Raw genomic sequence first — 25488 nt, forward strand, 5'->3', positions numbered from 1 at the left:
AGTGCGGCGCCCGGCTCCCGGCATGCTGTGCGGCGGGAAGCGGTGCACGCTGGGGCGCGTAGTTCCCGGGAGGGCAGGTGCCGGCCCGCCATGTTAGGAGCGGCGCGGGGGAGATGCTGAGGCGGAGTTGCCCGGGCGGCGGTTCCTGCCCCGGGGCTGGCGGGAGCCGAGGTGTCCGAGGGCTCGCCTTCCCTGGCGGCAGGCAAAGTCCGAACCTCGCTGCGGGCGGGTCCTAATCGTGCGGGCGTACGCTCTCGGTCTCGCCCCCCGCCCCCGCCCGGCCGTGCCCACGAAGGCAGCGCCGCGGGGACCCGTCCAGGAAACCCACATCGCCCGCCGGGCCGGGGTGCTGCATCGCCGGGCGGAGGCCGCCGGCGGCAGCCTGGCGGGGGCGCGGTGGAGTCGGCCGGACCCTTCCTGCCGGCGGAACCAAAGCGCGGGGCTCTGGGGCGGCGGGGGCTGCCGCCCGCTGCACCGCGCCGCGCTTCCCCGTCCCCCGCCGTTGCGGGACGCGGCCAGACATGCTGCTGCCGCTGCTGCGGGCCGCCGGCTGCCGCCGCGCCGCCGCCCCGGCCGCCGCCTGGCTGCGGGGCGCCGCTCACCGCGGATTCCCGGCCGCCTGCCGCCGCCGGGCGGCCCTGCCCGCCGCCGCGGGGGCCCAGCAGGTTGTGTGGGGGGTGAGGGGACGCGGCCCCGCTCCCCGGGAGGAGCTGGCCGGGGGGAGGGCGGCAGTCCTGGGATTGGCGGCTTTTTCCCTGCGGAAAATGCGAACCTCAGGCAGGAACCGAGGTTTTCCCCCCCCAGGGCATACCTGAGACCAAACGGAGACCAGGCGAGCGCGGGGGCTGTGAATGTCTCCCTGCAAGGCCCGATGTACAACGATCGCAAGCTTAGTATTCGTCAGTGGGGTCGCAAACATTTAATGCTAATTTGGGATCGCCACATGGAAGATTATTACAACAGTCAAGCGGTGTATTAGTTGGCGTTTGTTTGTGGCCTGCGCCGTAGTGTAACCTAACTTTAATCCCCAATTTAAGATGCTGGGAATAGGTTCAGGGCAAGGAGAAACTGTGTGTGTGTGTGTGTATATATAGGTATATATATATGTGCGTGTGTGTGTATATATATATACACATAAAGTGTAGATTGGTACTAAAGTTGCTTGGCCATGTATTGCTTTCATCTTTCAGGTCACATCTTTTCAAGGAGTGGCTGTTCGCAGCCTCTGCACATCCTCCCCTCATGAACACCCAGAACACGGAAGATTAGTTTATAAAGGAAATTTGGCAAAGGCAGTGCTAGGTATGTGACTTGAAGTGATTTGTATTGTTTTTTTTTTTTTAACAGTGTTTAATAACTTTAAAATGCAACATTATAAAAGTGACTGTTCTCCTTTCCAACTCTGCTAAAACCTGGATCCTCTATACAGCACAAAAATATGGGGGTGGTGGTCCTTGGTTTCTGCTTCTACGCTTGGGTGTGCAGGGAGTTCTGTAGGTACTGTGCATCTTTGTAACCCCTCCGCCTCTGTCTGTTTCTCTTGCAGCTTTTGGAGTGCATGACCCAACCCAATAGCAAACAAAGGCTAGCTGTAACTGCTATTTACATTCTGTATGTTTTCAAATGTTACTGAAATGTTGCTGAAGTAGACAGATACTACGATGAAATGCACTCTCTGTAATGAGACTTTGCTGGTCTTTCTCTGACCGGTTAACGTTACAAAGACCTAGTGAAAAGTAATCCATTGGATGTTTTCTTATATGCATTTTTGAGATGTGTCTTAAAGAAAGAGGAAGTATGCCTTACGAACATACATAATTATCACAGCATCTTAGGCTCCTGGTTCTCACAGTGGCTTAAGGACTGTGAGAGATCCACAACACTGGCTACTGTCTTTCGAGCTGCATGCAAGATAGCTGTGGAGTACTTGCTAATATTGAATAACCTAGGTTTTTCAAGTTATGCATGGTAGGGGACCAAGTGAGCTTCTTTGTAATGTACAGTGAATGTCAACATTAGTTGTTGGTGAAGAAAGAAATTCCCAGTCATATCTGTCATGATTACCGTTATGTGTGTCAATGGCTGGAGTCAAGTTTCTCTTGAAATCAGTTTCAATCATAATAGCTAGTAGCTGACTTCATCATAGAAATAGAGCCAGCTACCAGCTTTGATAAACCCAACATGAACACATAAACAAAACAGAAGTGGCAAGAAGGCAGGGTTGAACTGCCCATGGTTTCTTTGTAAGCTTGAAAAAAAAAAAGAGAAGTGGATTTTCAGTAACATCAGCTGTTTGAGTAATGCCATTGATATATAGTAGCAGAACATACGTAATTATAGAGAAAATTTTAGTCATAAGTATTAACCTTAATTTTCTTTTTGTTTTATGTAGGTGTGAGGTTTTTCTCTTACTCCACCAGCATATTCAACCTGTTCATGATGCCCTACATCATGTTCAAAACGGGTATTGGATTTGAAAGTCTGCTTATACAAGCTGCCTTTTATGGGTTGATTGGGTTTTTTACATTTGTAACACCGGTTACTTTGCATGTCCTTACAAAAGGCTATGTGATTCGACTCTATTATAAAGATGAAATGGACACATATACAGCCATTACATACAATGCGATCTTGGCAGAAAAAGCGACTGTTTTCCATCAGAAAGATGTAAAGATTCCAGACATCACCAAGATGTTTACAACATTTTATGCTAAAACAAAATCAATGCTTGTTAATCCGACGCTTTTCCCAAATCCTCAGGATTATAACCATCTCATGGGCTATGACAAATCCTTTTATTTTAACTTAGAAGAGGAAAAGGAAGCTGGTGAAAAGAAATAATTTGAAGATAATGAATGTCACTCTCATTGTTCACGGTGCAGTGCTATATATGTGAAAGAATGTAAAATTCTGTTACACTTTCATAAGTATCAGGTAGCTAGAAGTCCCCAAATGCATTTTGGAATGTATAAGAAAAAAAAAATAATTCTTTTAAACTTGTAAACAATGTGAGGGCTTCTTCAGAGTTAATGACACAAAACATAGTAAAAAAAAAAAAAAAGCTTAGATCTGTCTTGTGCTTGTTTGTTCTTGGCTTGGTTTTTATTGTTAACTATCCAGGAGAACTGTAGAACGCATGGGCTGTGCGGCAATCTCACCACCTCCATTTCAAAAGGAACCATTAGTATAAGAAAAATCATCAATACACATTACCTGTCAAGTACATAGTTAAGCTTTTAAGCCTTAAAGATTAATTGTACTTAATCCAAAAAGATTGGGCTTTTTCTTCGATGCTACTGGTGGTATAAAGGGAGTGGAGATGGCTTTCACTTCCCTTTGTGAGAGCGTCAGTAGCCAGGAGGAGTCTTCAGAAAGCAGACAGGTATTGTTGCTAGTTCCCACTACAGCCTCCTAGAGGCCTGCAGGCCTCTGGAGAAGATAGGGAGAATGTCTGCGTCACAATAATCTCTAGCTACTCACAGCTACTAAATGGTTTCTTAAGCTAGAGTCCCACTCCAAGCAACCCTGTCCCCAGAGGTGGAGAACGAGAAGCCTCTGTTTTGTTGGGTGGGGAGAAGCGCCTTAGCATAAGAATTGCTCTCTGAATATCCTGTTGAAAACATGTGCTGTATTTGAAGCAACTGAAAATACTAGCAGCTAGTAGTTAAAATGGATTCTGTCAGCGTTTATGTAAGATGGGGAAGCAAAACGGAATCTCCTGTAGGGTACTGTTCAGATCTTGTGCCTTTAAAAAAACATACGTCTTGATTTTTAGCACTGCGAAGAAAGCCACCTTTAGCTCAAGTAAAAAGATGATTAGATCTTTTCATGTGACTAGACTGGTTATTTCTGCACTTTGAGTATGCAGAAATTGGATTTAAATGTTTTTAGCCCAAGGAGAGGTTTGTCACGTAAACTGACGGATACTTGTTTTCAAATAATGAAGGGCCTAAATATTTTGAGGCCTAAAAGTTACTGCATTAAAAAAAGTCAAAATTCAAATTAATCCTTTTGTATTAGCAGTGCCATTTGTAATAAGTAAATCTAATGCTTGCTACTAATTAAGTCATCCTGATACTGCAAATAAAGAGAAAATAATTATAGCTACCTTTCCAGATGTTTCCTAAGTTCTAGCTGCAAAAATGTATTTAAAAGTCTAAATGTCTTCCAAGACTATTATTTCAGTTTCCTGTCATAGGATGACACTACAGATCATACTAAGACACTAATGTTTTTAAATGTTGTTTTCCTGAATGTTGAAACTGCTCTCGTTGTACTTGCTGAGTGATTAAAAAGCAAATCAACCCATCCAGATATTTTTGCGGCAGTTGTTTTGTGTTGGGGCAGCTATAATTTTAAAAGCCTGATCTAGCCCCATTAAGCCAGTATCACTTTATAGGTAACAATAATATAAAAAAAACATATTCCATAAATGATGCTGAAGATGTGAGGCCAGTAACAAGCAATTCTGATCACCTAGTTGTACTGCTTGTCCTTATTGAAATGATATTTTACACCTAATTAAAAATAATCTTTCCATTCTTTCCATGTCTGATGCATTCACTCTCATCTTTTTGTGCTTGCAAATGAAGTTAACTTCATCTTTGAATGCCAAATACAGGGCAACAGGAAACAGAGTTTGCAAGAGGAGGTAAAGGAAAGGCCCCAAAATAATGTTTATGTACCCCTTGAGCAGTATTAAAATCCTCAGCCTTCTGACTGCAGAAAAGTTTCACTGCTAAATTTGAGATTTGGCCAATTCAGATTTAAGCAGCAATAGTAAGAAGTTTCCATCCCAGTGGCTGAGTTTCTTAAAAAAAGTATGGAAGCTAAACATTATTTCTTCTATCTGTTTGTCCTCTGGCAGTGAAATGCCAGCTAAGCTAGTAGGTGGCTTTCTGACACATAGATGATTTTAAAAAAATAATTAAAAAATCCAGATTTCTACCAGAAGATAGGTGATGATTCTGGCCATCATGTAGTCTCAGAAAAGTATTTTACACTTCCAATGTGCAACTTGAAAATAATTATTCCGTAGTTTTCTTTTAATAGTACTTTTATATTAAAGAAAGAAAAAAACAAACTAGAGATGCATAATATTCTACCTTGTTTGCTGCTAGCTTGGGAAACTCAGTTTGGGAAACAACCAAGTTGTAAATCCTAAAATCATAATATTTGTTATGGTTGCCAAGTAAGTATGGCTTTGGCCTCATCCCTGTTAGTGTCTCCACAGTTCGTGTGTATAATCCCAGAATTATCAGATTTGGCTTTTTTGCAATTTTTGCTTACAGTATGGACTTAGAATCATAGAATCATTTAGGTTGGAAAAGCCCTTAAGCTCACTGAGTCCAACTGTAAACCTAACACTGCCAAGTCCACCACTAAACCATGTCCCTGAGCACCACATCTACACATCTTTTAAATACCTCCAGGGATGGTGACTCCACCACTTCCCTGGGCAGCCTGGCAGCCTGTTCCAGTGCTCGACAACCCTTTCAGCAGAGAAATTTTTCCTGATACCCAATCTAGACCTCCCCTGGTGTACGTTGAGGCTGTTTCCTCTCATCCTATCACTTGTTACTTGGGAGAAGAGACCAACACCCACCTCACTGCAACCTCCTTTCAGGTAGTTGTAGAGAGCAGTAAGGTCGCCCCTCAGCCTCCAGCAGCTCAGTGTCTTTCTTGTAGTGAGGGGCCCAAAACTGAACACAGTATTTGAGTTTACTTGCACATATGTGACTGGTTTAGATCCCTGGAACATGTTAAGAGCAGTAGAGACTAGTATTCAAACAAATGTAGTTTGTTCTTCACGTTAGCAATGAAATAATGCAATGGAAATGTAATCCAAAAAGGCTTCTAGATGTGTATCTGTTTTACTTTGGCTTCTGAACAGTCTGTCTTAATACAGATATTTCACAGTGCACTGAGTGCATTTCTAAGCGGGAAACTGAAATGCTTGGTGTCCTTCTAAGCTAGGAAATGTGCATAAACCAAAACAGGCCCTCTTGCTACTAATAAATCATGCAAGAGAATTGACTGTAGTGTGAATGTTTCAATAAGCAGATTGCTGTCAAGTAATTCCCAAAGCCTAGTTATGTTAGCTCCACATTCTTCACAATCCTATTAATTTTATGAACTACTATCTTCTTCTAGTTTATTTTTCTTCAGTTTTATACACTTGATGAAAACCAGTTCTAATTGCAGAAGTATTACTACCTGCTAACGTTTTCTTCCCTGGAAGTTGCTGATATTTCTTTGGGTGTGGGTAATTTGTGTACAACATGGAAGAAACGATTAATTTATAAGACCTAGAGAATGTGCTCATAAACATGGAGATTCTGAAGGAAATACTGATGTAGAAGCCCAGTCTTCTAAAATATGTGATTTACAAGCTGTCCTGTTTGCAAGGCTATACCTACTATGAAGGTTGCCAGCTCCTGCTGTCTTTCCAGTACCAACCAATCACTTCTCCCTAGCAGCTGGGTCTCACATCTTACTCAGGTACCAATATCACTCAATCTGGTGTGAAGAGCAGGAATGTACAAAATGACTCAAGCCTCTTTCCTAGACACTGCTTCCTATCCCCTTCCAGCCTTAAAAGCTTCCACAAAAGGCCATAGATGACTGCTTTTTTTCCTAGGAAAACAGACAGGATATATGCAAATTTTTCTTTTCAGTCTTTGACTACCTGCCATTTTCTTGCCAGTGTCCCTCTCCCCTTTTCTCAAGTTTTTGGCTTTGTCCACAATATTATTCATAGTCCCTATCTGTTCTTAATTATAAAGTACAATGCTTCTTGTCATTCTTTAATGTTATTTTTTTAAATTAAATTATCCCACAACCCTCAGCCTTTTCTTGCAAATGCAAAAAATTCTGATGAGAAAATTATCCCCTTTTGATACTTCAAAGGGAAATCTTTAAAGCTCTGAGGTACTTCACGCTCTTAACCACACTCTCTAGAATTAAAAGCTAACTAATTTCACTGGAGCTTGGTTTATTACAAACCAAAGTCATCACATTGGCAAAGATGAAGAAAATCTGTGTAGATTTTTGCATTGTACTGTCAGGGCCTAATTTAGATGATGGAAACTTCATGAAATTTTGTGCTGTAAAAATTAAGAGCACACATGTGAATTATTACAATTGCTCGGTATAACTTAATAGGTGGAAACTTGGTAAGCTGCTGTAATTTGGTTGCTCTGGAGCTCTGTGGTCATATCACGAATTTCTTCATGCTCCCACGTACAACATAGCCTGCTGCAGCCCCCCTGAGAAATGGGACAAGTGTGCTAGATAGGAGTTGGATCCACTATAATAAGATTATCCCACAGCTATACGTACCTCAGCGAGCAGCTATTTTAAGCAGGGAAGAACAGAGAACAAAAGCAAACAGCTGCAAAACATGTCCACCTTTCTCCGTTTCTGGAACACCAGGGTGGACAGAGTTGCTGTGGTGTGCTTTCTGTCAGCCTCAGGTAGGACACAACCGTTCCTTCTCCCTTCACCTGCTGCTTTCTCTTCTTTTCGACAGCTTCAATGGTTTAATGTATACTTTAGAGTATAACTATAAGCTTTAATCCTAAAGTTGGCTTGGAAAGAATAAACCATAAGCCTACTGGCAACAGGCAGAGTTATTTCCAACATAATTGTTTCCACAGGATACCACCTGGTGCGTATTTGCTTCACTTTAATAGTCTCCAGTGGTTTAATGTGATATATTCAAATCAAACCCCTAAGCCAAAGTGCATACAGCATTTAAAAAATATATTCAGAATAACACACATCACTTTTTCTTTCTTTCCACAGCTATTTGCTTTCTTACTCAAATGCTACCAGCTCACCACTGGGTATGTGTTGGAGCACTGCTCCTGGGTCAGACTCCCCCGACGCTCTCAAGCACTTCGTCAGCTGCATGTAGAGGAGCTGAACCCTCTACCTCTTTCTAGTATCCCTGGGCATGACTTTCTACTTCCATTATAAACATTGTCAAAGATAGGATGAGAGGATTTGAGAAGAGAGATTTATCCATGTATTGCTACAATTTTCTATTCTTCATGTTGATTGCTGAGTGTGTTTCTGTTTTGTGAGTAATGCCTTATGCCTTATATATAGCCCCTTTATATTGGAGTGTCTTCAGCAGTAACCCTAAACCCAGGATCAGAAGTAATAAACGTCTGCTTCCAGCTGCAAAAATATCTACTTCAAAAACTGTCACAAATGGTCCTGCAAGGAAAATAAAATTATTATTGCCTCTTTCTTTTGTTGAATAAATGTGTTTAACATCTTAAAAGAGTTTTCCATTAACGTGAGGTTTTGGTACATGCCAAGAACTAGGACATAATTTTTAATTCTGTCTGACTAACACTGAAACGGAGTACTTTCCTCTGCTGTACTGGTTATTTATTTATTTTTCTGTGATAGGATATTATGATAACGTGTATTATAAATCTCTCCTGAGGGAGATTTCAGTGACTTATAAGTGCTTATCTGGTCAAACTACTCATCTGCAGCCAACAATCCAAAGTGATTATTTTGAAAACCAATCACAAGTAAGTTAAGCACTTTTTAGATGTATTGAGAAAGAAGAGAAAAATATCATAAATTAGTTTAAGGATTTTAACCACAAATCAGTGAGGACGCTTGGAGTTAAACTTCTACTCTCAGCATCTCAGATGTAGACAAAATGAAAAGTCATAGGTATGAAATCCTAAGTTCTCTAGTCTTGGATTTATTTTATGTGCTGTTAACTGGATATGCAAGTTGGTCCCTACTAAATGTAGTTGCAAAGGATTTAAAAATAACTGAAGTAAATTGTCACAAAACTCTAGTGAAGTAACACCATTGTGTAGCTCTTTCCACTTCTCTTTCTCTCCTTTTCACCTTCCTTCTGGATCAGAGTATGTAAGAAGAAGATTATAAAAAACAAAGAGTATTTAGTAAAAATAAAATATATAGAAGTTTATATCCTTCTTCTTCAGTGACCTTCATACTGACTTGAAAGGGACAGACCAGACTCCTCACACCTCTAGTGCACTAGTTTGGGGCTTCAGTGAGCGTCACAAGAGGTCACTTCTGTGAATGGCATCGATAAGGGCATCAAATGCCACAAGCATCTAAACTGAATTTGCTGAGAAGATTTAAAAATTATTAAGGTTATTTTGATTTAAGGACAAGTTGACCAGACACAATGGTCAGGGTTATAGACTTTATAATCGTGGTCATAAGTGATATTTTAGCCCTGATACCAGTAGCACTTACTGTCCCTATTTTCTCATTAGCCAGCCAGATCCTTCTAAAATGGAGCCTAGTTAACGCCGATTTTTTAAAGCATTGGAATGGTCTTGAGTTGTACAATAAAAGTGCATGCAATAAGGAACAGCAGAGGATACAGAGGTTTCCCCATGTGTCTGTCTAAGCCACCAGGGGGGACTCATTCCTCATCTATATAATTTACTGCAGCAAGTATCTGAAAAAAAATCTATTCTTGAACCAGGTACAGAAAGTCACCGAGTTCAGCCAAGAGCTTGTCTTCATTTATGTTAAAAGAGCTTTCATATCAAATCTTGTAAATCCGCAGCGCTCTTTCCAGTCTGCCCATGAGTACATCAGCCACCCAACGCACTGTGCAGCAAAGTACAAGTCTGGTCACAGAGGGACAGGCACGCTTTCAGCTGGGTAATCATGTATGTCAATAGGGTACAGTCAGTGCCATCTCAAGCCCACTTCAAACTGACCTGTGACTTTTGCTAAATCAATTGGACTGACAGAAGACTCAGCGGAGAGCCTGGCTTGGCATCTCGCTGGTTAGACTCACTCTGCATCAGTGGCCATGGCTTTGTGGCTGAACGGAACCTTTTTTTGCCTGTACATGCACAAGGTAGCTCTTCGCTAGTGGCTGCTTCATCACACCTTAGTGGCTGTCTCGTTGCTCCATTTTGTTCTTCCAACTATTGCAGACTTCCTGATTTATTTCCATTTCACTACATATTTTACTATTTTTAAGCAAAATTTGGCCATTTTGACACAGAACTGTATTATTGCTATGATCACAAAGGGTTTGTATGTTTAATAGCATCCTATTAAACAACAGCAAAAATCTGTGTGTGAGCTACATACTCAGAGATCTGTCAGGAAAGTTGTATAATTTTGAATTCCCACTTGAAAGCCACCTATTAAAAGTTCCTTTCAGTCTTGAACTCTGTCAGGCTGGTGGGACTGTGCTTGTGGTCTGTGGAAAGATTTGGAAATATTGAAGGGAATTCTCTAGCCATATTAAATTTTCAGATTTTTATCTTATTTTGTGAATTATTACATGTATTAGCTCACTAGTTGGTACTTTTAGGTACTTTTGAATTCTCACCTTCCTTTACTAGTCTGTGAACTTCCCCCATCTTCTGGGCACAATCAGCCATGTTTTTGTGCATGTCGCTATTCCTGAATTATCTTTTGCGTTACACGTTTGGACTTCTGAAATCCAATTTCTTAATCTTTTGCTACTTTACCTTTATAATATGTAAAATAGTACCCTGGTGTGCATGGAATTTGGGAGAATAAAAGCTTTTAGACACTGTGATGGGGAGTGGGGAGCTGGAACAATTTATTAAGTTATATTTGTTGTAAGTAATTTTTATTAAGTTTCCTGCTTAGCACAAAACCAAATACCTGTCTATTGTATATACTGCTTCTTTTTTTAAAAAAAATACAATTTCTGATCTCAGAGAAGCCTGCAGACATACATACAAACCAAGAGGGTAACTCATGAGAAAACAATTTGATTAAGTTCTGTAAGTTATTCTTCCATAAATTCAGTAAGTTTCCATATTTTATTATATTCAGAAAAAAAAAAGTAATTGTGTTTCCTGTCAGTTAGATGGTGATTGTGCTCTCTTGAATGAGGTATGAGACTTTTTTTGATCTCTTTCTGTAGTTGGGACTAGCAATATTGCTGGGTTTGTGCAATAAAAGCCGACCCAGTTTAGTCCACAGAACTGATGTAGCAGATACAGGCAAAATATGTTACTCTGTGTGTATTGCACTAACAGAAAGAAATAAGGGGGCGGATCTAATACCAAAAGCGCTTTAAGAGTTTTTGTTTTAGTGTTTCAAACCTGAGTACCAAAATCTGCAACCTAGACTGTTTTCAACATCTTGGGTTAAAATCGGGCTCCTGATCAATCTTCAGTTGTGACGGGTAGATTCTGTGTTCTTACAGAAACATCTCACTCAAAATGTGACAGCTTTTGTTGTTAATTGTCTCATGTTTGGTGTCCACCTGGCCCCATGCCTGGGCACTGCACTGGCACAACAGCCAGGGGTTGGGCTCCGTGCTCTTGGGCAAATGGTGCAGCGCAACTTCTCCAGCAGAGACAAAGAGTGGGGGAGAAGGTCACAGAGGGAGGCTGGGAGGCGGACATGGGACTTATCAGTTGTGATGTTATGGATTTTTAAGATTGCTTTCATTAAGAAGTATAATTGTGATAGTTACGGCTTTGAAGATGGTAGCTGGCACCGTGCAGGACATCAGTGGTTCTACTCAATAACATGTCAGACGGTTGCCTTCAGCTCCCATACTTACCTCCATTTGGAAATACATCATCTAATTACACTTCTCTGCAGCACTGGCTTGTTCTTAAAGCACGGTGAGCTTTGTAAGAAATTAATTCTGAAAACTTGTGAGAGTTATTGACTACCATATCAATAAAAGAGTGGACTTGGTTTTCATCATGTGTGGATTCTTCTTTTCTTTAGTATGTACAGGAAACTCTGTGTTTTAATTTATGCCTTAACAAATGTTATATCTGATGAGTCAACTGAACTTTCCCTTTACGTGCTTCTGGTAATCATAATTGTACTTCTCCTCACTTCCCCATTTCACACAGTTTTCTCTTTCATTTTTCACTCGTGGCTTGAGCTGCATTGTCTGGGGAAAATGTAACAACAAAGGCAGAAATTCTTTTTCTTCACAAAATTTATTGTGATGATAATTGATAGTGCTGCAGTAGGATTAATTAAGATTGCGGAGAATTTGACAAAATAACCGAATATTCCCTGAAGACATGTGACTGAGGATGACTGTACTGAATTTTTGTTCCTCTTTTCCCAAAACAAAGTTTTATGCCATCGAATACTGAGGCAAAAAAGTAACTATGTTTGGACTTTTTTTTTTCATTTTATTCACCCCCGGAGTCAGTGAATTACTTTGTACGTCGTCAGAGCTAGAAATGTCATATACTTTTTGTGGTAAGTAAAAAATAGCTTATTCTTTTCTTTTCTGGCGTTCGCACAATAATTACGGTAGTTTGAGGAAATGTGAACTTTCTTTCAAATTTGTTTCTTTGATGAATACAGAAAAATAAAAAGAAGTTCAGTTGGAGTATATTTCTGTTATTAATTACCGTACTATAAGAATTGTACTGAATAGACACAAAGATTACCATAATGCTGGCTGCAGCAGCTAAGAGAGAAGTTTACACCCAAGTAAAGCAGGCATGTTTTGGTTCAGGAAAAACTAGAAGATAAGGGATTTAAACTTGTTTTTCAAGTACTGTATTGAATAAATTATCCACATTGATTTAACCAATGTATTACAATGAAAAGCCTTAAGGATATGAAAGAAAAGGGGGAATGTGATGTTCTGCCAGGCTGGAGGACCAGTCAGGCTCTGGGACAACATGGCGTGTCCCTTCTTGCTGTGTCTGTGTCGTGGGCCGCTGGATCTGTGTAGTTCACTGGGTTTTTTGGTCGATTCTGCAACAACTGGGCACCTCCCTGATTGTCTGTGTTGAACAGGTTCAGTGGGCCCATGCAGACCCAGTGGTCAGAAGGTGGGCTTCTGAGGAGATATTTTGCAAGGAAAGGCCCCTGTCTTCTGAAAATCTGTGTGCATTACTAGTGTATATCACCTGTAAAATAGCTATATAAACTGAGGCACAGGAGGGGATGATTATTTTGCTTTACATTAATAGTCACGTTAAAAATTTAACAGGGGTAAAAGTGGCGGTACTTAAGCTTGCAAACCAAACCTTTGAGAGCAGGGCAAGTTTTGTTTGCCCTTCTTCCTGTCGCAATTTCCTGTGCGTAGTGGTATCCGAGATGAGAAGCTGACTGCCGGTTACCGACAGCCAGACAGTTTCCCTCTGCACGCCCCTTGCTTTAATCCCCCAAACACAAGACAGGACCCTTCACCGTAAACGACCCCACCATCCCGTTTGCTGGTGGGGTTAACGCGGGGAGCAGGCCTTCCCCAGCCTGCCAAGCAAGGTGAACTGAACAGACTTCTTTCCTAAAATTAAAATAAAAATAAAAACTGACTGGAAATGCTTCCAAAGGCTGTAACTGAATGAATTTTTAAAAATTAAAATATCAGCTAATAGGCTCTAAATTTGATTAAGTACAGGTTGTATGATACTTTATCACGCTGCATCTGACACTGTGTGTTGTACAATGAATGCTAGGTGGGTCACTCACAAAACAAATCTACTCAAAGGCTCATTTACATTATCCTGAAAATATGCTGGTACATTAAAAACATTTTTAGCTGTTCTCAGCAAATTTATATAGATTGCAGGGGTAGCATAAGTAGGGATATTTTCAGCAGAGGACCATGCTGGCTTAATGCTAATACAAAGTTTCTGTAACTTTAAAAGAGAAATAAAGGTACTTTTACCTCTGAGTTTTGTGTGCAAAATAACATCAACCAAACAATTGACTCCTCTTGCTACTTAAAGAAATATGATATTATTTTTGCCCTCTAAGCATATAAATAATTAAAATATAATTTAAATTACATATTTAATATTTACTGTGGATATTTATGTTAGACAATTTTATAGTATATACCTGAATACATTTAAAAATATGTATGTGTTTATTGTGAGTGTGTACATATGTATATTTTTATTATTTTCCTGGAAGAAGCCAATTTACACTAACAATATGGAATACTTTTTTCCTGTAGATTCTACAGCTCATGATTTCATGTTTAATCTGACACCTTGCAGCATCATGAACAAATCCGTCTGGAAGGCTGGTCTTATGTGGATTCCAAGTGAGTCCCTCCTGACTAGACAATTATATTCTTCAAATGCAAAAAAATGAATACAAGCAAAAAGCTGACACTTGACATCCTAAATGCCAAATGGTTTGGGAGATCAGTTTCTCTGATTAAAAATGGAATAGATAAACTATAGTGATGGACAGAAATGATGATTTGTGGAAATAAGTGTGTTTGAGTTTTACTTGTTGGAGCAGTTACCAGAGCTCTGCACACTAACTGGCACTGTACATGCAAATCTGAGATGGTATAGGTGCATGTGCATTTATCTGGAAGAAGCAGACAAGATTTGCAGCATACGAGCTCTTCTGGCCTGAAGAAATCCAAGTCTGTTTAAGGAGAGAGAATATCATTAGGCTATCCAAGTATGGCAGGCCTTCTACTGAGAATATGCATGTTCCAGAAGCTGGAAATGGTACTGGATTGTGTATGCAAACCCAACATTAATATTAACATCCAGCTTTAAGCTGGCAAGCTGAGTTACTTATGAAATGGCTGTATCATAAACTTCACCTTCTGAGTAAAAACTCTGGAGCTGGACTAAGTCTGCTTCCCTAGAAAGATATCTTTATGATGACTACCAGCATTCAGGTCAGCTTGTTTGCAACACCTGCTTAAAACTACAGAGTCCTCATCTGAGTATTGATTTAGGTTAGCTGTGGAGCTAAGTGAACTCTGTTATCTTTGCTGAAGAAATTAAAACACATTTTTAAATTGTCCATTCAAATATTTTTTTAGACTGATGTTTTTTTGTTGAAAACCAGCTTTTTTTTTTTTTTTCTGGAAGTAACAGTTTTCAAAATATGTATTTTTGTTAGTTTTGGGGGCAGTCTTTAAAAAATATTGTATTTCAGAGAAAACTAGGTTTTAGCTGAATAGTGTGTCTGCATATATGTTTTTCCTCCCCACCAGCTACCATATTCTTACTTGCAGTGTCTTAACTAGGAAGTGACATCACCTTTTTGAAGATCGTCTTCAATGTCTGGTACGACAATGCCAAAGCATTACACTGGAAAGAAGTCCTTTGCAGCGGAGCTGACGATGAATACACAGTGTGCGGAATGCTGAAAGGAGGTCAGTGTGGAAAATACACTGTGCCTTTCCCTTGCCTGGCAGGTTCCCTTCACAACAGCGCCATATCCTGCCAGACCTTTTTCACCACTCAGCAGATTTCTTAAAAGACTAGTTGATCAACCCATGCAGACAGATTTTTCTCTCCACAATCTGGACCAATTCATCTTGCTTGGCTGGCAGCAGACTTCAGGGCAGGCAGTTTTCCAATGCCAGAACCCCACTAAAATAGAGAATTTCCAAATTTTATGTTTTAACACCCTTGTACTGTAGTTTCCATCTCTATAAATTAGGATTACCAATATCCTTCATCTCATTATGACACTTTTATTGTTAACATCTCTAAAATGACAATGAACGACTACATTTGACTGGACTGTATAGAAAACTTGAGAAGAGCTGGGGGCCTTACTAATATCCAGAACATAGTTTATTTAGATAAGTATCTGGATGGGTTTTTAAAGAGATTCTCTACCCCCATGTATAACGCTTTTTTATTACAGAAGAGTCAATCCTGTTGTAGGGGCTAACCAACATTAACATGAGACAGGCTCAGGTCCAGAGAATTCAGGCAGAATGTCAGACTAAAGGCCAGAAAAGACCTGTACGGAGGTCAAAATACACAATCCATGTTTTCCTTTCTCTAAAAATGAGTATCAGCTGTCTTCGGTTATCATTCAGCTGAACTACTATTACAAGGTAAATTATTGGAGTTATCACAGTAGGATGGGTCTGCAGGAGATGTTGCAGGAGCATTGTGGCTAATTTCTATTTTCTAACGTGGTTTAGACAAATAGGCAGAGCTCTAGGAGAAGAAAAAGGTGAGGGCTTTATCACTGGAAGAGTAAATGGCATTGGCACTGCTGTTGAGAGATATGCCATGTTGCTTTGAAGTTATTTGGGAAGTTTGATGGCTTTATGATTAAGTAACCATTTATATTATAATTATCTCTGTTTTACAGAAACAATTGTGACAACATTTGACATTAAAGGTGCAAGAACAAAGTTTCCAAAGGTACTTTTCAGCATTTTATATAAAGAAATAACAATAGTAAAAATCACATACTTACATGTATATATTTCTAAAAAGACTTGTTTACCCAAACTGTAGAAAACAGCAAAAGGAAATGTCAGAAAACTTTCTCGTGCTTGAAGTGATGACTCCAGTATGGTAGCATCTCTGAAATGCTAAATGTCCTCAGGTTATTATTCGTCTATTATTCCTCCATTATTTTATAGTAGAAAAGACCAAAGATATCAGTTAATGTCACCTTAATAATTCCATTTCATTTGGTAAATTATTGTGTTTAATTTTGCCTGTTTGAGTAAATCCATTCACATTATTTCTTCCCATTTCATTCTTTATTTGATGTTCTCTTCACATGCTGGTCTGTTCCTCCCTGAAATCCTTTTCAAAGATTTGAAGAGGGATAACAATATCCAAAAGTAAAAAGAATGCTCCAGCATTAAACCAGGAGCAGCACCAGTCCTCAGGTTAGCCCACCCTCATCCAACACCCGCCTCATCAGCTGCCTCAGCCTCCCCAAGGCCCTCACCATCCCTGTTAATTCCCACAAATGTCACTAAGGAGCTCCTACTGGCACAAGTTCTCCAGCCTCTCCTTAACTCAAAGCTCATAGGCGTCTAACAGTGTTGAGCTCCATCTGTCCCAGCAGCTCTTCTAGCCCCAGAGCTGGTAGTAAACAGGAAAGTCCTCTGCCATAAGCAATCCTCCTATGGATGAGGTGCTTATGGCAGACCTGACACTTCCCGATGGGACTCTGCCAGACCAGGAACTAACCCTAATCATAGTCTTTGCTGTAAACTGGAAACTCTTGCAAGCCTCCCATGCCTTTCAATTAGTCCTAAGAGCCCTTCAGCTCCCAAGTGCTCATCCCCAGTTTGCAGTACCAGAAGAGGAAGGTGGCAGGTGTCAAAGAGGGTAGGGTAAGACCTGGGTTCAGCAGGGGCCACCAAGCTGTCTTCTGTCCTGGTGCCTACAAAAGTCTGTCTGTGTGAGGGTGTAAAGATGGGTAGCTAGACAATAGCTAAACCTGGGGTGATGCTGCTTTGTGAATCAGACTGCTGGATGTGGATGAGCAGAGTGGTGCTTCTGGAAGGAATGCCGAGCCGACGTGAGGACCAGTATTGTTTGCAGCAGCGTGCACTGCGAGTAAGTGTGGCTGACAGAGCTGGGCTTATGGCTAAGGTTCAGGCAAGCAGTATCCCGCTAGTCAGGGAGCAGATGCTCCATGCAGGGAGGTGAGCTAGGCACTAACAGCATGATTTAAGCAGGCAGCTTGAGACCTCACGCTAGGAGTCATACTGGCTATACTTTGATTCAGGGACTGAAGAACGACTATAGCACTCTTGTCACATGGGTCCTTCCTCCCACTCTCCTCTCTCTAACGTACTTCACCCTAATCTTGACATCATGTTCAAACTCAGGACAAACTTTTTGCCACCAATAATAGTATAAGGTTGCTTTAGCTTTCATCAGGCAGACGTCTGATGTATTCACATCATACGTTCACTCTAAGTTGCTGATTTTGGTAAACACCACTGAGGCTGAATAGCAGTTAAATGTCCAGTATGTGATTATAGCTGAAAACAAAAGGATGGACTGTGCAGTACAACAAACTGTTACAAGACTGGTCAGAAGCTGTGTGGTATATAGCCAGGAGGATTTCCCTAGGACTGCCTGTGAAATAGAGGCTGTTATTGCAACTGCCTATGTTGCAATGGGTGTTGGGGGCAAGAAGGTGGCAGAAAGCCAGCCAAAAATCAAGTGTCGGTAGGAGTGAATCCTTTCTGGATGTAAGCTATAAGGGCTAATAAGGTCACTGCCTTATAGTGGGGACAAAAAAGCCCATTGCTGCAGAATGCAGCCTGGTGTATCAACTCAGTTAATTCCTATTTGTGGAATCAGAAATGTTACTCATGACAACAGCTCTGGAAAGGGGAGCAGGTGCCCTCGGGAGCACAGGACTCTGGTTTGAGAGAGGACCCTGACGAGTGCAAGCTGGACCACGGCCTACTGCTGTTCCTTAGTACCCCGGTCATGAGAATAAAATTGAGCACTATTTTTTAATGTACACATATATCTGAATATACACATGATAACAGTTCCTGATGGGAATCTTTCTTTTTTTTGGGTCTAACAGATGTTACCAGAACCATTCAAAGCAGATACTTAGGCAAAAGCAGGCAGCATTGTGCACTAATTTTCTTTTTTTTTCTTCCTTATTTTAGGGCAATTATAACATTATTTCACAAGGATTCTCTGATGATTCTGAGAATAATATGATCATGTGCTTGAACTTCACCATGATAGTAAAACAAGGCGCTTTCTGAATACGACAAATGTTTCAAATAATTCCAGAACACGGAGCTCACTTCTGCAAGCATCTGGAACCCAACCTGCGAAATAATAAGCACGCTAATTTTCCTGAGGTAGAATACATCATGTACTGGCTGGAAAGCTACATGATGGATAGTCTTATGCATTTATAGCACTGCTGTAATCAGATGCTCAGCCAATGTGCACAAAATCTCTGGGAATCAGACATCCTGATTAATCCACAGAATAACCCTGACTGGATGTCAGGCTGAGGACTGCATTTTGGTGCTGTGCCTTGAGTTATGAAAAGAACAAGTACTTTAGACTGCGCTAAACTAATACAAGAAGTTTTGAAGTGCAAGAACCAGAAGTTCGCCAGTATTCAATTTAAAATAAACCAGCAATTGAATCTGGGAACCCTGTTGTGTGGGTTTTTTTTTTAGCTGATGTGAGTAACATTCAAAGTGGAACATGTTTCCAGTTACACTGATATGGTACAGCTGAATTTAGCCATCCAGAGCTGTAACTGCAACCCCATAGCATGTTTTTAGCTCTTGCTCAGAGTCCGAGGGGCAGAGGCTACACAAGCTGTCTCCTTCAGAAGCAGGGGGATGGTCATTGCTCAACAGGTTGATCTATTCCTCAGTTATCAAAAGCATGTCTAAAGGTTTGCTGTGGCTTCTGCCTCTTGGGCAGCCCTACATTCAGTACCCGCCTTCCTTCTCTGCTGCACCTCCACACCCAAGACCCTCGGTGAGATTTTGATGGAGTGTAAGTATTGGTCCTTAGGAGGAGAGCTGGCAGCCTTTCAGGCTTCATGGTGCTTTGGTGCCACTGTATGATGAAAGACAGCTGACCAGTGCAGTGTACAAATGCTTCCTTCCTTCAGACAGGTACTCTCCTTATGATGTTAGGATGCCATGTCCTCTTTTCATCCTCAGCCCCCAGCCAGCGGTTGCTTAGTGAGTTCAGACACTTTTCCCTAATGCACGGGCCAGTGTTGAAGTGGCACTTTGTGCTGGCCGATAGGTCGTACTGTGTCTATCAGATTGCTTCCAAACGCCTGAAAAAAATGAAAAACCAGAACAAACCAACCCTCTTTCAGGCTGCTAAATACCAAGCAGGAATATTAGCAGAAGTGAAGCTTTTAATCTCACTTTACACATAAAGATGTTTTTCAAATCGAGTATCAGAAAACTCAACAAAAAAACCCACACCCAAGTATGTAGATACTCCATTTAAAGCTTGGTTTCAGTATAGCTAGTTTGGCAATCTAAAGCAAAATCATCAAGAGTCAATAAAAACATAAGAAGTAGAACTGCATCATGGCTGGAGACAAGAAGCCACGGTTACATCCAAGAGGCAACAGCAGAGCATCTGTGCTTGCGTTCAGTCCACAGAACATTCCAGCAGCAGTCCAAGATGGAGCATCACAGCAGCTTCTGCTTACGTTTGAACCAAGTTACTAGAGTTGCAATCAGTTTCTTCTTAATCTAAAATATCAGTCAAAAAGCAGCCAGAGAGCCTGATAACCAATACCTACTTTTCTTCTTCTTTATTCCTCATTTCAGATAGTATTACTGGTCTAGGGATCAGTCTTTACTGTATGATGTCTCTGTGTACACATTTCACAACGGTGAAACCAGCAACCACCAGGTGAAGCCTTAAAACAGTTTTTAGTGACAAAGTGTTCTGAGACTTTTGCTGCCCTGAATTATTTGGGGTGTTAGAAGAAATGTTTTGTTTATTAAGCAGCATGTACCACAGGTAGGAGAGACTAACAAACAGCTCCTGGAAATCAAGGACACTCACGTGCTCTATTTGTCATAAGCACACATTTTAATGCCTTATAGATGTTACAGAAAATTTACAGTATATGTGAAGGTAGAAATAGAATTTCTGTATTTAAATAGGGACATTTACAGATAAACATATGTATTCAGTAGCTTGCATTGCAGACTTTTATGGTGTAGATCTTCAGCTGAAGGGTTATGATTACACATACCAGCAGATAGGATTGCGAGGCAGAACGCAGGAGCCACAACTTTATAAAGCAAAGACCTTTCAGAGGCCTCAAGCTCTCTCCTGCGCATGACCGAAGGTTTCCACTTATTGCAGCACTGGTGGCTGCCACACTGTGTTGCCCCATGGACAAGAGGAGATGAGTTTTTGTAAGGTGTAAGATCACACAAACAGCTTACCCCAAAATCGCCATGATTCTGCAGGGTGAAGGGCACAGCTGAAGGCAGAGCTTTGCTCTGCATGTCTTGTTCCCGGGACAGAGCTGTTACAAGGCTTTCCTTTCTTCTGCTGTTGTCCGGAGTTGACAACAATTATTATTTAACTTCTTTCCTTTCCAAACTTTCCTGAGCCCATACTCAGGGCTCTATGCAAATTGGAGCCTACTAGGATGAGGTGAATTACTTGGACTTGGTAAAGACTGATCTGAATGCTTCCCTTTTCTTCAATTTATTGGGTCAGTAAACTTTGATCCATTTTTTATTTCTTCATTTCCTGGCTCTGTCCAGAGTTTGAATAGTGTGAATGCTGTGAAGTAAACCATTCACTAAGTATTTCTTGCTTAAAATATTCAGTGAGACCCATATGTCCTGAGATACCTGTATTTTGCCAGGAGTTCCAGTGAGCTGTGCAAAGTCCTCTCCCCTGCAAACCGACATAAATCAAGGAAGGCCTCGTGTGCGGCATACTTATCTGAAACTAATACCTAAAGTCTTCACAAATACTGCTTTTTCTCTCCCTCATTACTGTTGTTTTTAAGTGCCTGTCAGGATTTGCTGCAGATGGGAAAATAGCTTTTCTTCACCCCCTCACCCTCTGTCGTCAAATATGTAATTATCAGAAGAAGCAGTTCCTGTAAAATGTGTTTTCCAATAAGAGCACACACTTTTTGAGCTGTGTTATTACAGTTTCATTTGATAAAAGCAGTAAAGCATGCACAATTTCAAATGAGAGAAGTCCTGCTGACCACAATAACGGATACATTTGCTGGCTGAAATTGTAACATCATTTGAGATGATAGACACACAAAGAAAATTCCATGTAATTCAGGTATTACGATAGTGTGTCTTGCTTTCAGGGATGTACTGGAAGGCATAAGGAAGCCCTCAGTCACCAGTTAGCTTGGCTGGTAAAAAGCATGCATACTCATACTGAAAAAATGAACCACATGGTGCCTGCAGCAAGAAGGAGTTGGACTTGATGCAGGAGATGCGTCCTGACCTGTGTTAGTTACAGGCATCAAAAGAGAAACATGGCAGCATTAATGCCTTTTGCAGAATTTTTTTCTTGGTGGAAAAGGCTAGTAATGGCTTTTGAAGTGTCAGTGTAGCACATCATGCTGAATGACTTCAGCTGCTTCGTTCATCCCCTACGTTCCTGCCAGCCCAGGGATTTCAGGGGCAGCAGAGGGGGATAGTGACATTTCTAATGGGAAGAGATGAGGAGGGAGGGAAGGGAGGGCAGCTCATGCCAGCAGAGCTCAGGGGAGAGAGGGCAGGAGAAAGGAAATTTGGAAACTCTCCTTGCTGGCATTAGAAATGACTGGACTTTGGAAATCCTGGAAAATAGTCACTGTGCATGTGTACTTGCCTTGTGGATCCCAGGCATAGGGGCCTCGCTGCATGGCTGCTGTAGATGGGTATGTCCATAACCTCTTTTCTTCAAGATACATTTTACTACTGGCAAAAAGAGACTTTATTATGTATATAATATATATTTTTTTAATGTATATATTTATATACACATATATGCATTTGTCCAGATAATTTATAACAGCTTCCCAAAGCTTGTGCCTGCAAAAAAAACTTTTTTTTTTTCCTTGGGCTTTAGCCTAAAGAGCTGCCTTAGCTACAGGTGTTGTGTTTTTAAATTTAAATTTCTTACTAACATAATTTCTTACTGACATAACTGAGAAAGCAAAACTTCTAATAGCAAACCTGGCTCTTTCCTCACAGGAGGGAACTGTCACCCATTCTGAGTATTAAGGTGCCCATCTGCCCATTTTCCTGCCCTGCACAAAACCTTCAAGTACTACACAGTAGATGATAATTTTTTCTTAATAACTTCTGCTAACCAGGCACATCCACTGTGTTTTTTATTCTCCAAGAGGTTTGGCATCTCTTCCAAAGAAGTACCTCCATACTGATTATGAAGTTGGATTAATTCTTATATGCTTTCTGTTCCTCCAGATTCGATTTAGACTTTTCACTTTATTACCCATATTTTTTGCATTTTTCATATAGTAGTGTAGTTTAACAATTTCAGTAATGCAAATTAAAAAAAAAAAACCAAACACAACCCTACAATAAGTAAAGATAAATACAGAAAAGCAAAATTTTAGCATTAGTCCTCTGAAAGCAATAGAATTAAAAAAATCTGTCCTTCACTTGTGAGATGCATAAAGGAGGAAATAATCAAACAAACATTATGCGTACAAGAGCAAGCTGTTGTTCACTTTGACCCTAAATTAATTTGACCCTGTTTTAGAATGACTTGACTTTATTTTACATCTGAATATCAGCTGAACAGACCGGTAATTATCTTTTGTAATCATGTATCACACTGAAGCAATCTGTCCTATGTCAGTGGACACTGCATGTAGTGGAATTTTCCTTATATCTTTAAAGCATTAAAGATGCTTTTATAACATAGATATAACATAGATATAACAATGAACATCACTAATGAAAGTTTCACATATGACTGTCAGAAAAAGACTGTCAGCAGCAATATGCCTTTCTGATTCCCCAAGTTATCTTCCAGTGACTCTGACTGCTAGATATACAGTTCCTTTAACCTGTAAAAGTTTGGCAATTTTAATATTCTAATTATGGAGGACCAGGGTTCCTAAAAAAAAATCTAAAGTAATTGCTTACCTAGGTTAATCCAAAATATTAAAATAAAGAAAAAGTATTCTCAGATGAGTAATAAGGAAAAAAAAAAGTAGTTGTGTGAAATAAATAATTTTGATAACTTCAGAATGTTGTGTATTTATTTTGACCAAATAAAAATACTAGGCTTCAACTCACTTAAATTTGAGATGCTTCAGCAAGGAAGAAATATTTTTCTACTTTTTGGCGAACTGGCATTATTCAAGGAAAGACTGTTGTACCACAAAATCATTGTGATTCTGCTGATAAGCCAGGAGACAAGCTGTGATAGTCGTACTCGTATTAGTATCTACTTGACAATCTGAGTTGTCCTATAGGCTACAAGTGCACAGAACAATTCTAAATGACTTTATATGCCTTCTTCTGGAATTGATATGCAAAGGGCAACATTAAGACTTTGCAAACAATACAACAGGAAGCAAGATGTTGGGGGGAGCAGACCAAACCATGTATTTTGACTTTGTAAATTATAATTTTCTTTTAGTACTTTTGGTTTTATAAAAAGCAAATGCTATAACAAATAGAACAAATAAACAGACCAATACACCTCCTCCTTATGCACCTTTAGGAGTATATAGCTAGGGTAACCAAAATTTAGAACAGGACAGAATAGAACAAAACAGAATAGAATAGAAGGTGTTGAGTGTCTCCAAATCTTACTGAAGCTGAGAGCTGGACATACTCCGCACTGTATATTTTCGTATAGCCCAATCTTAGCACAGTCACAATGCAAATGATTTTATTTAAGTGTAGATGAGAAATCTGTGATAAAATAAAGAAAAGCTATTTCCTTCCAGGCTTGTATTGGCTCTACTGCAAATGTTTTATACAAAAGTTACTTGGTTCAAGATGCCAAGCCTGCGTGTCTGTGAGTGGGACAGGGGAGCAACACAGGAGAGAATGCTTTCTTTTGGCCTTGCCGGAGGGGCAGTGTGCTGCAAAGTCCACAGTCACTGTCACTGCCATGATGGGAGTGGAAACAAGGCTGCTCCCTGTTTCACTGCTGCTCCATAGAGAGCTACAGCCAATCCTGGTGACAGTCCACCTCTTCACCTAAAAATAAGTGTTCTGGGGGGAAAAATATGGAATAAAATGATAAATAAAATTTCAGTTTTGAATATGTGGAAGAAAATAAGGAAGAAAGGACAGGTGCGGTAAACAGTTACATAAAATATACAATCAAATGCAAGATTTTTGAAATATTTATAGATAAAACATTGCAATATCAGTGAGTCAGGCACTAGTATTAGGTTTATTTGGAAGAGGAGGCTTTCTCTAAACATTCTGTCAATAAAACAAGGATGACTAAGACATCATAATTCCGTGAGAAGAGCTAAAATTCACCATAAGCTCAAGGTATTCAGCACTTACAATTATAAAGATCTGTTTTTTTAATACTTGGATTGCAGTGGTGCCTGCTGTAAGTAGCTTGTAATCAGGACTGTTGCTTCCCTGCTGGGTACTGTATAAATATTTATGAAATTAGTAAAATAATATTTTAAGGGTTCTTTGAAATGTGAATCATGGCCAGACCCAAAGCACCTACTAAGCATCTAGCCCCAAGAGAGTGACCCAGCATCGCTTAATTCTGCAGTGACACTGTTTGACATCTCCAAAGAGCAAGCCAGAAATCCTACACAATGAGGGGACTGGTTCAGTGCAGTGCAAGATAGCTTTGTGCTGAGGATGGCAGACAAACTAAATTAATTCTTATTTTCCACCGCAATTTCCACTGTAATTCACATTTCAAAGCATTAACAGCCTGAAAAGCATATAGCATGACACAGTGAGGTCTATACCAAATTCAGAGATTTTGCTCGACTACGAAGCTGAAAATAGAGCCAGATGCCTAACTGTGATGGGTCTTGAGCATATGCATTGTTTGGATGTCTAAATTGATGTTACATGGATTTGACATAAAATTCATCCTTTTTTGCAATGGTCTCACTCTTTTCTACGGGACATCACATTGACCACAGCTCTGTGAAACATAATATGGCAGGCAAACTGAGCTACCTTATTTTCCACCACAATAAAGTATGTGGCCGTGTTATTAAAAAGACCCTAACACAAGAAGAACATTGATGCAATCTCTAGACCAAATCACTGACCCT

The 25488-nt window shown here is 40.3% G+C and overlaps 2 protein-coding genes across 3 annotated transcripts; both read left to right on the forward strand.

The window, feature by feature from the left end:
- The first annotated feature begins 237 nt into the window (after nt 1–237).
- On the forward strand, nt 238–4544 carry TMEM70 (transmembrane protein 70). Its single transcript, XM_069779532.1, has 3 exons — nt 238–665; nt 1191–1302; nt 2393–4544. The coding sequence occupies exons 1-3, from the start codon at nt 522–524 to the stop codon at nt 2839–2841; spliced, it is 705 nt and encodes a 234-aa protein (XP_069635633.1). The 5' UTR covers nt 238–521; the 3' UTR covers nt 2842–4544.
- Nucleotides 4545–6042: 1498 nt separating this feature from the next.
- Nucleotides 6043–18881, forward strand: LY96 (lymphocyte antigen 96). 2 transcript variants are annotated; one of them, XM_069779535.1, is made up of 5 exons: nt 6043–7475; nt 13958–14047; nt 14999–15127; nt 16087–16139; nt 18377–18881. In XM_069779535.1, the coding sequence occupies exons 1-5, from the start codon at nt 7403–7405 to the stop codon at nt 18476–18478; spliced, it is 447 nt and encodes a 148-aa protein (XP_069635636.1). In that variant the 5' UTR covers nt 6043–7402; the 3' UTR covers nt 18479–18881. The 2 variants fall into 2 exon arrangements, with proteins under 2 accessions (XP_069635636.1, XP_009922280.1); XM_009923978.2 differs by lacking the exon at nt 6043–7475 and adding an exon at nt 11363–12240.
- Nucleotides 18882–25488: the final 6607 nt, after the last annotated feature.

The sequence above is a fragment of the Haliaeetus albicilla genome, chromosome 3, assembly GCF_947461875.1.
Source record: "Haliaeetus albicilla chromosome 3, bHalAlb1.1, whole genome shotgun sequence".
Classification (NCBI taxonomy): domain Eukaryota; kingdom Metazoa; phylum Chordata; class Aves; order Accipitriformes; family Accipitridae; genus Haliaeetus; species Haliaeetus albicilla.